Consider the following 11408-nt stretch of genomic DNA (forward strand, 5'->3'; position numbering starts at 1 on the left):
CGGAGGGGCCGCGGGGCTCAGCCCCGGGGAAGGAAAAGGGAAGAGGAAGGGGGAGAGCGAAGAGCAGTCCTGTGTGCAAGGACAGAAGAAGCTAAAGAAGAAAAAACAGCCTCGCAGTTCTTCTGAAGAAAGGGCGGATGCTGAGGAGGCAGCAGATGGCAGTGCTCCATCGAAGAAGAAAAAGGAAAATAGAAGGAAATCGAAAGTGCCCCAAGAGAGGGCTGAAGCAGGTAACAATAAACGGGCTGTTTTGGTTGACAGCTCTCAGAGAAGCAGACACAAGTTGCCTGTTGAGTAACTTGCCAGATTTCTCTGATGGTAAATCTTTTCCCCTGCTTAATACATTCCCAAAGTAATTCCTTTTTTAGAAGAAAGCCCCCTGTGGCAAACTTGGAGCAGCAGTTTAGTGTAAAGGAAGGAGGGAGACATCTCACCTTTGTATGTAATTGCCTCCATACCAACAAAGTGCTTTTGCACTTGTATTTAGGAAGAAATAGGAGCTTGAAAGTTGTTGTTTAAGTCCACCATTGTAAAATGTTGCTCACATTCCTTTTCTGTAGCGTGTTCTGACCTGTAGCTCTGTATTCCTGTTATACAAATTCCAGATTCTGAAGAAGACATTAAACAACAGGAAAACAGAAGCAACCTTAAAAATAAGTCTTCTAAAAGGAAGAAAGAGAATGAAGAAGCAGAGGGACCTGAAACGAGGAAGAAAGAGATCAGTGAAAGAACTGAAGGAAATCAGAGCACAATGAATGAGTCGTCCTTAGCAGCCTCAGAGGAAGAGGCAAATCCTCCACCCTCCAGTTTGATGCTTCTTGGAGACTACGAAAGAAAACCAGTGCAGAAGGTGACTAGCTTGACTGAATTTTCATGATGGTCAGCCTGGAATATGCATTGTACCAGCTTACTTAATGTGTGATATTGTCTGTTTGATGGCAAAAATGCTTTCTTTTTCTCTTTTTCCTCACCTCAGGTTCAGCCCTTCTTACCACAGTGGCTTGCTCAACCCAAACTAGTGCAAAAACGTATCAAAGATAATCTAGTTCCAATTGGAGATGTCCCAGGAATTCATCCCCGGCTGTTGAAAAAGCTGCAAATCAATGGAATAGAGTCCTTTTTCCCAGGTACCTCCACAGTCCTTTGCTTTCTTTCCACACTGACTTGCACAGTTCTTCCAGTCTGATGCTGCACACTTTATGTAGTCAGTGAAGTAAAATACAGACTGAAACCAAGTTGAATGCATTGAAGTAATTGTACCGATGTTAACCCTTAATTTTCAAAACTTTACCTAGGCTGAGTAATTTAAATGTGTTGTCCAGTCATAAATGTAGCTCTACAGAATAGAATGACTTGAAGTAATAGCTCACAGCTACCCAAAGAGGGAAGCCTTACTTGTGTCCTTCCATTTCCCTGCCCTGTACCAGGCTTGTGCTTTAGTTCCTTACCTTCCACCATCTCTGCTGCTAATTTCACCTTTCTGGGAACCCATTCAGCCCATTAAAGCTGCAAAAAAAAAAAACAGTCAAGAAAAAAACCAGGGTTTTTTTCTATTATTTTGTCAATTTTTTTAATAAGTACAGTAAGTGTCAGCTCCTAAATAAATAGAAAGCACAGATGAGAGCAGGGATAAGGAGAGGAGGCAACAAGAAAGGAAGGAAGAAGGTGAGAACTCTTCCTTCAGTCAGTTCTTTGGTCCAGCAGAGCCTGGAGGCTTAGACTGTATCAGAGACTTATCAAGGTTACATTGGAAAGCCAGCATATGTCTTCTCTAGTTATGTAACAGCCTCTACTTAAAACTTTAACGCAAATACTATTGCTTATTTTGTCCTGGGAGATCTTAACAGATTGCTGAGAGCAACTTTTTGTGTTTCCTTATAAATCAAGTCCAGCTTATGGCACTTGGTTGTAGATGGATCAAGTAGTGTCATGTTCTGTCTGGTAGAGGTGGTGTCCACTGAGGTCATACATCATGTGTGGCACTGAGTACGGTCTTGTCACAGAGCTGGATCCCCCCCTGCTGCTAAACTTCCTAGATAAAGCAAAGTTGGCCTGTGTATCAGGGCTCATCGTGGGGCAGGGAAAGGAGACAGTTCATGCATGACAAGCAAAGCTCTTGCCTGTACAGGACTGTTTGCTCCAGTCCTTGTGCATTCATGCAGCGAATTGGAATGACTCCAAAGCCTGCAGGAGTTGTGAGCTTTGCTCCTTGCCAGGTAAGGCTGCGTTGCTGTGCTTCATATTCTGTGTTTATATCATACAAGAGTAGTTTGTGCTTCAAAGAAAAGGTGCTTATGGACCAATTTTTGTAGGTTTTAGATCTACCCAGTGCCATCCTAACATGAGAATAAGAAGACAGATATGATTTTAAAATGATATTTAACACAGTAACAGTCTAGCTGAGCTCTAAAAACATCTGAATCCTTGAAGAAGGAAATCTCTGTGTTCAGTGTTAAGCTCCCATGAGTGAGGAAGAAGCAGACACAACCAGGTGGCATCTCTATTATTGTAACTGGTTTTAATTCTTTGTTCTCATCTTGTATAGCAATAACAGTGCAGATGTGGAAACAGCTTTGTTGTATATAACTGCTTTTCTGGATACACTGATTTTAGTCCCATTAACTCTGTAGCTAATATTTGTTTCCATTTTTGTCCAGTCCAGGCAGAAGTGATTCCTGCCCTTCTGCACAGTGCAGCCGACGGGTACCTGGTGGGGCGGGGAGGATACCGCCCCAAGGACATCTGTGTCTCAGCCCCTACTGGCAGTGGGAAAACTCTGTCATTTGTCATACCCATAGTACAGGTGAGTTCACCCACAGTGAAACAGCTAGGGAAAGTGCCAAAGTGCCAGGGTTGCTTTTGTTCAAAGAAAAGTGGGTGAGAAAGACAAGGAATTTGTGGACGCAAAGCAGCGGATTTTTAGCTCAGCTGTGTGAGCGCCCTTCACCTCAGCTTCCCACTCCTCTCACAACAGGAGCAGCATGAGAAGTTGGGAGGGTGGAGGGGAGCAAAATGGAAATGTAAAACTCCCTGAGGGTGTGTCAAGCTGATCTTTTATCGTGAGGTCAGACTCAGGAACCCCCTTCTCTCCCCACTTGTTGCAGAGGAATGGTTTAAATCACTTGTTGCAGAATCCTGATTTAGGATCCTGCCAACTGCACCAGTTCATCACAGAAGAGTGAGTTGGGATTCTGCTCATCGTGGAATGAGTGGTACCTCACTCAGAATAGGAAAGCAGCAATATATTTTAGTGAGGTAGAATTGAATTAATTTGATTGAACTTAACAAAGTTTGACAGAGATTTTTCAAGGTTCACCTTATTAATTACTGTATGGAAGAAGTATACAAGGGAGAGTTGAAATACATCCAATTTAGGATGACTTACAGAGAGACTGGGTAGTATGGAAAGGGTAAAAGAGACCTTCCCACTGAGTCACGAGATTCAGAATGGATCTCTTTGCTTCTAAACTCCTTCTCAGAGAGGAGTCCAAGTGTGGCTGGATCCAGACTTAGCCTCAGACTTTCAACAGTTTTTGTCTGAGGGTAGGGATGTGGGGAATGAGGGAATCCTACACAACAGTAACTTAAGATTTGTTAATATTGTTATGGTAAGTCACAGGATCAAATTGCATGATTTTTAACACCACTTAACTACTAGTCAGTGAGGCTCGAAGGGTGTTTACGGTGTTTACAAGGTCACAGCTGACCTTGGCCTGTATTTTTCCATTGCAGGCATTATTGTCATGCAATATTGTCACCCTTCAGAGTGCTACGATCCAGGCAGGAGGAGTCTGGGTTACATTTCCCATGCAACAGGAGTTTCGGGTGTAGTTAGGGAGTGCCTGATCATCCAATCTCATTGTACTTGTACCTAGATCAAGAAGGTATCAGATTATCTCAACTCCCTACTCCAGTATGCCAGATCAGAAGGTACCAGGTTGTCCTAGCTCACTGTGCTTCTAATTAAACACAGTGTTGACTGGGACTGACATCACAGTGCAGCCCAAGAGGTCTGCACCACCACTCTGCTGCTTTCCTGGACTCATTTGACCTTTGTTTTGGCAGGTTCTCCTAGATCGAGTAGTTTGCCAAGTACGAGCTCTGGTTGTTCTGCCCACCAAAGAACTGGCACAACAGGTACGTGGCTCTTCACCTTCTCGCTGAGCAGAACTGGGCTGAGGGGAGGGCTGGTGCACTTGGCTGTTAGCTTGGCTGTTCTGTGGAGCAGGTTGAAGACCTGTCCATGGGTTTGATGTTGATAGCATAATGGAAAGTATTGCTTTAACTGATTGTGTTGTGGCTAACAAAGCCCCTCTCTTTGCAGGTGAGTAAAGTGTTCAACATTTACACTGATGGGACAGGTCTGAAAGTCGTTTCCATTACTGGCCAGAAATCTTTTGCAAAGGAGCAGGAGATGCTTGTCCAGAAAAAGTAGGTCAAAAGGTCTTTTGATAAGTTTTATAGAATTTGTAAAATATTTAATCTCAGTAAGCAGAGGTCAAAATACAGGCTATTGCATCACACCATCACACAGTAATGATTTTGGATAGTGGGCTTATATGCTACAACTCTGGTTGTTCTGTCTTTGTCAAAGTACCTGCTACTATCCCTTTTTTATGATTGTCATGTTTTAGTAGATTCTGGGGGCTCTTCACCAGCTGAGTAGAATGCAAATGTTTATCTTCTACCCACAGGTACAAATCATTGTCACAGGATTTTGCCACAACTAAGCTTTTTTTAATGGCAATGTAGAATGATATTTTTAGTTTAAAATTAGGGTTGTGTCTGGCACTGCCTCTGCATGCTTTCCAAATAAAGTGTGGATTTGAATTCTGCTATTTCTCAGTTAAGTGAATAGTAATAAAATCTTAAACCCTGCTGACCAAGACTGTTACATGTGTTATGGTGTAGGGAGGAACTTGCTGATGGGCTGCTTGTTCTTTCAGAGTGACAGGCTACTGCAGCCTGGCTGATATCATTGTGGCCACACCAGGGCGGCTCACGGACCACATCAGCCAGACCCCGGGGTTCAGCCTGACGCAGCTTCGCTTCCTGGTGAGTCAGCTCCACAGGCCTCCCACCTTGCCATCCAGCCACTCCCCCTTCCTTTTTAGCCTCTTGCAAGCCCAAGCTCAGAGCGAAAAGATAGACTGTAGTAGCTTCCACCATGTGGGATTCTGTGCAGAGACATGGTTGCAATCTTATTTAGGATAATGGAGACTTTTATCTCTTGTTTGGAGGCATGGATTGGATTTATGTGCAAGCGAACTTGTGTGTAGTAAGATTGTCAGGCTGGCTACTGAGTCACTGAAATAAAAAGAAAATCTTGGTTTGTCTTCTGCCTTCATTTGATAACAATAGTATTATAAAACAAAAATAAAGGATGCCTAATGCTAGATGGTGTTTAACTAGTGGTGGTTTTTTTGGAACTTTTGAATTCAGATCATAGATGAAGCTGATCGTATGATTGATGACATGCACCAGAACTGTCTGAACCAAATAGTTAAAGCTGCATTCCAAGTAGAACATGACTCTGGCTCCAACATGCTTTTTCAGAGGACCAAACCAGGGCCTGTAACAGCAGCCAGGTAAGTTGCCAAATGCATTTCTTTGAACTGGTAGCACAGACACCAGCACTTAGATGCCACTGCCATGCTTCACAGGCACTCCTAAAGCTTGCTTACTCTGAGGAATGTCTGCCAAAGCAAGGCAGTGAATGGCTGATACTAGAGGATGTTTTAGACTGAAGCCTAAATTTTTCATTCTCCAGGCTTTCCTTAACTAGGCTAAAGGAGCATCAAAAGAACACACAAATATTGCAAGTCTGTGATTCATTTGCACAGTAACTATAGGAATGCCCTCTGGTAAACTGAGTAATGCATTTGAAGATAAATCCTTGGAATTATCTAGCTGCAGCTCCTGTTTTCATGCAGCATGGTAGAAATGTGTCAGAAACTGAGGTCAGTGACCAAGGAAGGAAACAACTAGTATCAGGACACGGGTAACTGGGGTGTGAGAATGTGTGCAGGGGAAATGGACGTGGGCTGTGCAGTTGAGTGAGAGCACTGATCAGGTCTGACAGTGAACTCCACCATAAAACAAGAGTGGAAGAGAACCTACAGGAAAGGCCCAGGACAGGAAAAGAGCATCAAAAAGAGTTAATTGCTTCCATCTTACCTTCATCTGAAGGCACTTGTGGAGGAGCTCCTTTGCCCCATCCTCAAAGCTTGGCTTCCATGTTCTATATTTCAGCTCTTGCAATCCTCAGATACCCTTACAGAAACTGCTGTTTTCAGCCACGCTGACTCAGGACCCAGAGAAACTGCAGCAGATGGACTTATTTCAACCTCGCCTCTTCACATCTGTCTTTTCTGAGAAGAAAACATTTGGAGATGGAACAGAGACTGACCAAGATATTAATAGGAAATACACACTCCCTGAGGGGCTATCGGTATGACGTTACTTCTCTTGAATAAATTATGTGTGATGATTTATTTAACCCTGGAGTATCTAGTTAGGTTTTTATCCTATGAACAAATGTCTTCCCTGTGTTTCCCTGCATTACAGAGGTGCTGGGCAAAAGTGGCTTTGTATTTACAACCCAGAGAGCTCTACCGTTGCACATTTATTTTCTCATTTAGTGTTTACTTGGTGAAGACTGGATTTTTTTTTTTTATAATTAAACTCTCTTCATGCAGAATTAAGTTTACCAGCAATGAAGAGTGGAGATATGAAGTAATAATTATGTATACATATGGGCAGTTGATAGTACGTGCTTCAAGGCGTGTAGATGCAGGTCACCCTGTAGACAAGAAAGCAACACATGTTGTTACTTGCTGTGGAGAAGGGAGAGCACTAAACAACACAGAAACTCCTGTATCAATCTTGTGTTGTATATTCCCAGCCTGTAACTGTGACTTACTGTAAAGGGGGGGTGGTGTTGTGGGGTTTGGTTTTGCTGCTATTAGTTGTAAAACATCCAAGCTTATGTAGGCCATGGAGAGGTAGTGGGTTTTGGAGAAGACAGCCTTGGCAAGAAGTAATTTTTCTCCCTGAACTTCTTCCCTGTTGACTGCAGCAATGGTATGTGCCTTGTGACCTGAACTCCAAGCCTTTACTCCTCTTGCATTTCATGCTGACAATGAAGTTTACCCGTGTGTTGTGCTTTACCAACTCCAGGGAAGCTTCTCACAGGTGACTATGTCCATGATATTAACCACTATATTAGGAATCTGTCAAATAATGTTGTAGAGGTAATTAAGTGATTGTTTCTGTACCATTTACCTACAGATTGTTTCTGCTGGTTCAAGCCTTTGGTGGAATCACTGTGGCTGAATTTTCTTCTCGGTTATCTCCAAATGAGAGACAGAGAACCATGAAGGAATTTGAACAAGGGAAAATACAACTGTGAGCATCTTAAATGAGTTTCCTGCATGTCTTCCAACACAGGCAATTTCCAGTGTGAAAAGCTAGGTAGAACTAAGAACACAGTTAAATGGAGTCCTCTGTAAAGCAGAGCATGCTGGAATCAGCTTGCAGAATGAGTGTGAGACTTGGACTTGTGACTTGAATTGGTTACTCTGTGTGTAACTTGGCCTGCTCTAATCTAGCTGCAATCTGAATTTCTGTGTTATAACAAGCAGTAAATATAGCTGCTTGATCACAGGGTCGTCCAAAACATGTAGTTTAAGTTTAATGTGTGTGCATGGCATATAGCACTTGTTGGAAGAAAATGGATGTTGGTGCTAGAACTATATATAGTATTGGTGCTTCCAACCAAAGAAATCCCTGATCAGACTGGTACACAGGTTTGCTTCTATCCGTGTGTTTGATTTGCTTTGTGATTTTGGTGGCTGCATAAGATTGCATCTGTGGAATGTCTCTGGGAAGAAAGTAAATGTTTATTTCCTGGATTTCTTTTTATCTAAACCTGGTGTTTAATTTCCTCCTTGACTATTGGAATTTTGCACCTTGCAGTCTGTGTTCGGTGCCTTTATGGAACGTTCAGGCAGCTTACAGTTTCTAACCTCCAATGTGGTGGCAGCCCTCTGGCTTAGTGTCATGTGCTTGGAGGAGCTGGAAGCACCCGTTAACCCTTTGTGCACAGCAGTAGGTGACAAGTCTGTAGTGATGCTGGGAGGTCTGTGGGCAGCTAATGATGCCAGTGACAGTAAGGAGTGACTTGCAGTGCTGCAGTCCTGCTCAGAGGACAGAGATAGCAAGAGTTGTGCTGTGTTCGCTTGTGTGTGTAGCACAAGAGATGTTACCTGAACATGACTATAGATGCATTTAAAACCAGGTTAATCAGCACAGATGCCACTTCACGAGGGATCGACGTTAAGGGAGTGAATTATGTCGTAAACTACGACGCGCCGCAGTTCATCAGGACCTACGTTCACCGGTAAGGCAACCAGGAAGAAAATGGAGATGTCTGAGCTTGGCTTGCTTTGAAATATTTAGCAAAGGTGATATGCACTTAAAAGGGTTTTTAGCTTTGAATTTATTTTTTTTTTTTACTTTAGTAGGCAAATAACTTTCTAATCAAAACGAAGCATGTAGCATGACCAGAGTTGTGTGGTATTGAAATGGAGAACTGGCACCTTGTTATAGTAAAAAATGTATTTTACAGGAGCTAGTGCTGTCCAGGACAGTATTTCTGAGTATTGACTTTCAAGACGTTCAGAAAACTGCAGCAGCTGTGAGCAAGCCCTGGAAATGCTCATCCCTTTTAACATATGGCTAGTGCTGCTGTGCTAACCTCAGAAAACTTGGAATGAGATTTCTTAAATCAAGAATTTCAGAATCAGACTTTTGGAACTGATAATGGCAGTGACTGTGTGGCTCAACTGACTTGATGGTACTTTTCCTGTTTTCAGAGTTGGAAGAACAGCTCGTGCAGGAGAAGTGGGCGTCGCTTTCAGCTTGGTCCTTAGAATTCAGGTATGTCATTGGTGTGTGATTCATTTGGTGAGTGTACATGCAGAGGCAGAAGGAAAATAAGGTTTGTACTACTTGCCAACTTTTCCAGTCAGGTGAGCTTTGCACTTGGAAACTTCAGCTATTTTCTGACTAGGCAACATGCTCTGAAGTGTGCTTGTTCTCTAGCTGCTGGGCAGTGGGGTGTCTCATCTCCTGTGTCTGCTCTGTTACCCAGGAGCGCAGGTTTCTGCGGATGCTGAAGGACGCCGGCATCCAAGACATAAAGAAGCAGCCAGTGAAGGGCAACTCATTAAAGCCGTTGCTGCAGCAGTATGAAGAAGCTCTGTGTAAGCTTGAGAAGACAGTCAAGGTAATGGAAATGGGGAAGAAAATTAAAAACAAACCAAACTAAAGCTTGCACAGTTTATTGCAGGTTGTGACTAGCACAAGTGTTAGTGTCCAGGATACTTTCCTGTAACTCAGACATTTCCATTTCAGTGTGAAAGCAGCATTTTTGGGGGGACCATTATGAAAGGGTGGGGAGGGGAGAAAGATTTTTTTTTCTGTTAATACCTTCAGGGATGCCGACTACCTTTAAAAGGCACACAGATGTAGTGACATGGTTTAGTGGTGGACTTGGCAGTGTTAGGTTAACAGTTGATCTTGATTTTTAAGGGTCTTGTCCAACCTAAATGATTCTATGATTCAATTCTATGATTTGGGGTGTTTCCTTTTCTACTCTGCCTTTCTCTTTACCTCTTGAGCTGGGATTTTGGCAACAACTCAGGAGGGCAAACAAAATGCGGAGATTAAGTGTTTTGACATTACAGAGTTTAAAGATTGTAATTTGCAGCTATGCTGACTAGAAGTTGGGCATTCCAATCCAGGAAAGCATTTTCTGCAGGCTGTCCTTTATACAGCTATGGGAAGGTTCAGAGCTTTCAGGCAAAAGCAGGGTAGCATTTCACTTGCTGGATGGGTAGACCAGGGATCCATAATAGGCTTCCTGTGCTGTATGACTTGGGCAAGTTTTCTGCTCTAATTTGTGGACTCCTGTTAAACATCCACCCTTGAAAAATTATGTTTCTGAGTTGTACACTAGGCATGTCTGACAGCTGGGACAGAAAGGATTATTAAACTGTCCCATTGCTCCTCAAAATCAGCTTCTGTAAGACTCTGAGACAGGGTATCTTCAGTCACCTTCTCCACTTTAATTTTGCACAGACCGAACGAGCACAGAAACGAGCCTGAGCGAATGGCAGCCGAGGAGATCCGTGTGTTGTGGCACCGAAGCTGCTGAGCTGGGTAGGTCATGGACTACACCCAGCATGGTGACAATGAGACGTGGTCCCTGAATGATTGGCTCCTCAACCGTATCGCATACAAAGTCAGCTGTTACAGCCCTCATTCTCCCTCACTGTAAAGTTCAGTTACTGGTTTAAAAAAAAAATAAAATATTTTGAGATACCATTGCCTTGAAGAGGACTTTGCATCATATCCTGCTGGCATATGTAAAACAACCACCAATGAAGAGAAAGAGACATTACACAGCTCTTGAGTGTGGGCCTGATGGAACTGCTGGTCTGCAGGGGTGAGGGCTGTGCCCTTCTTGCCTCTGACCTGGGACAACTGCTGGTTCTGTCTTACTGCACAAGCAGCTTTATCTGCAAATGCATAAACATCTATACAGTGCCTATAGCAGAAGGGTGTTTGAAGAGCTGTTCTAGGATGAAGAGACTATAACTTTTAAATAAATACTATATATATTTTTAAAACGGTGTCTAATACAAATTTCTGGGTCTGGGAAGGAGAGAGAGTTGAAGGGATTTTTCACTTCTATGGTTTTGTGCCTTTCTTGTAATTTTCTTGCCTCCTTTGTTTCCTTCCACGATTTGGTACCAGTGGTAATAGACAGGTATTGTTAAGGTTGGTGTTAATGCAGGCTAAAATGATGTCTAATATGAATATACTGGAGTCAGCTGGCATCACTGCAAGCCCTAAATCTGTACTTGACACATGCCACTGGTATTTTTAGCTGCCCCTGGCAAAGGGCTTGGAACTACCACATAGCTGCAGTTTGCAGCTACCCTCCAAGACCTTCAGCAGAAAATACCCCAGTTCTGTCTTATTTTGTAAAACCATTGTACCACCAGGATTAGCAATATGTTATTGGAGCAAAATGCAAGACTGGGAACTTTGGAGGGATGGTGTCGGGAGGGGCGTCTTTTAAAGACAGGAGCAACGCAGGGTTGTTTTATAGCAGTGTGTCTTTCTGTGTCTTTCTACTGTGACTCTCAGGCAGTTTTTGCATCGTACAGGTGTCTGGGCTGGTGTCAGAGTAGTAGAAGTGGAAAGTCCTCTTAAGCAAGAGCTGTGTGCTCCCATGAGCAAAACAAGGATCTACCGCTTGTATGCCTACATCCCATCAGCTCAGCTCTGGTGAGAGACCTCGAGTTGTTCAGCCTGGAGAATAGGAGGCTCAGGAGAGA

General features: G+C 43.2%; 1 protein-coding gene across 1 annotated transcript; it reads left to right on the forward strand.

Annotated features, from left to right (window-relative positions):
• Nucleotides 1-4: 4 nt before the first annotated feature.
• On the forward strand, nt 5-10170 carry DDX51 (DEAD (Asp-Glu-Ala-Asp) box polypeptide 51; the record flags this gene model as incomplete). Its single annotated transcript, XM_008936672.1, has 15 exons — nt 5-230; nt 606-850; nt 977-1127; nt 2658-2803; nt 4066-4137; nt 4325-4431; nt 4947-5055; nt 5443-5588; nt 6253-6451; nt 7079-7194; nt 7291-7407; nt 8300-8401; nt 8877-8940; nt 9155-9289; nt 10144-10170. Coding segments are annotated over 15 exons (1962 nt in total), but the record flags the coding sequence as incomplete, so codon positions are not given.
• Between the last annotated feature and the right edge of the window lie 1238 nt (nt 10171-11408).

The sequence above is a fragment of the Merops nubicus genome, unplaced genomic scaffold, assembly GCF_000691845.1.
Source record: "Merops nubicus isolate BGI_N331 unplaced genomic scaffold, ASM69184v1 scaffold9360, whole genome shotgun sequence".
Lineage (NCBI taxonomy): Eukaryota > Metazoa > Chordata > Aves > Coraciiformes > Meropidae > Merops > Merops nubicus.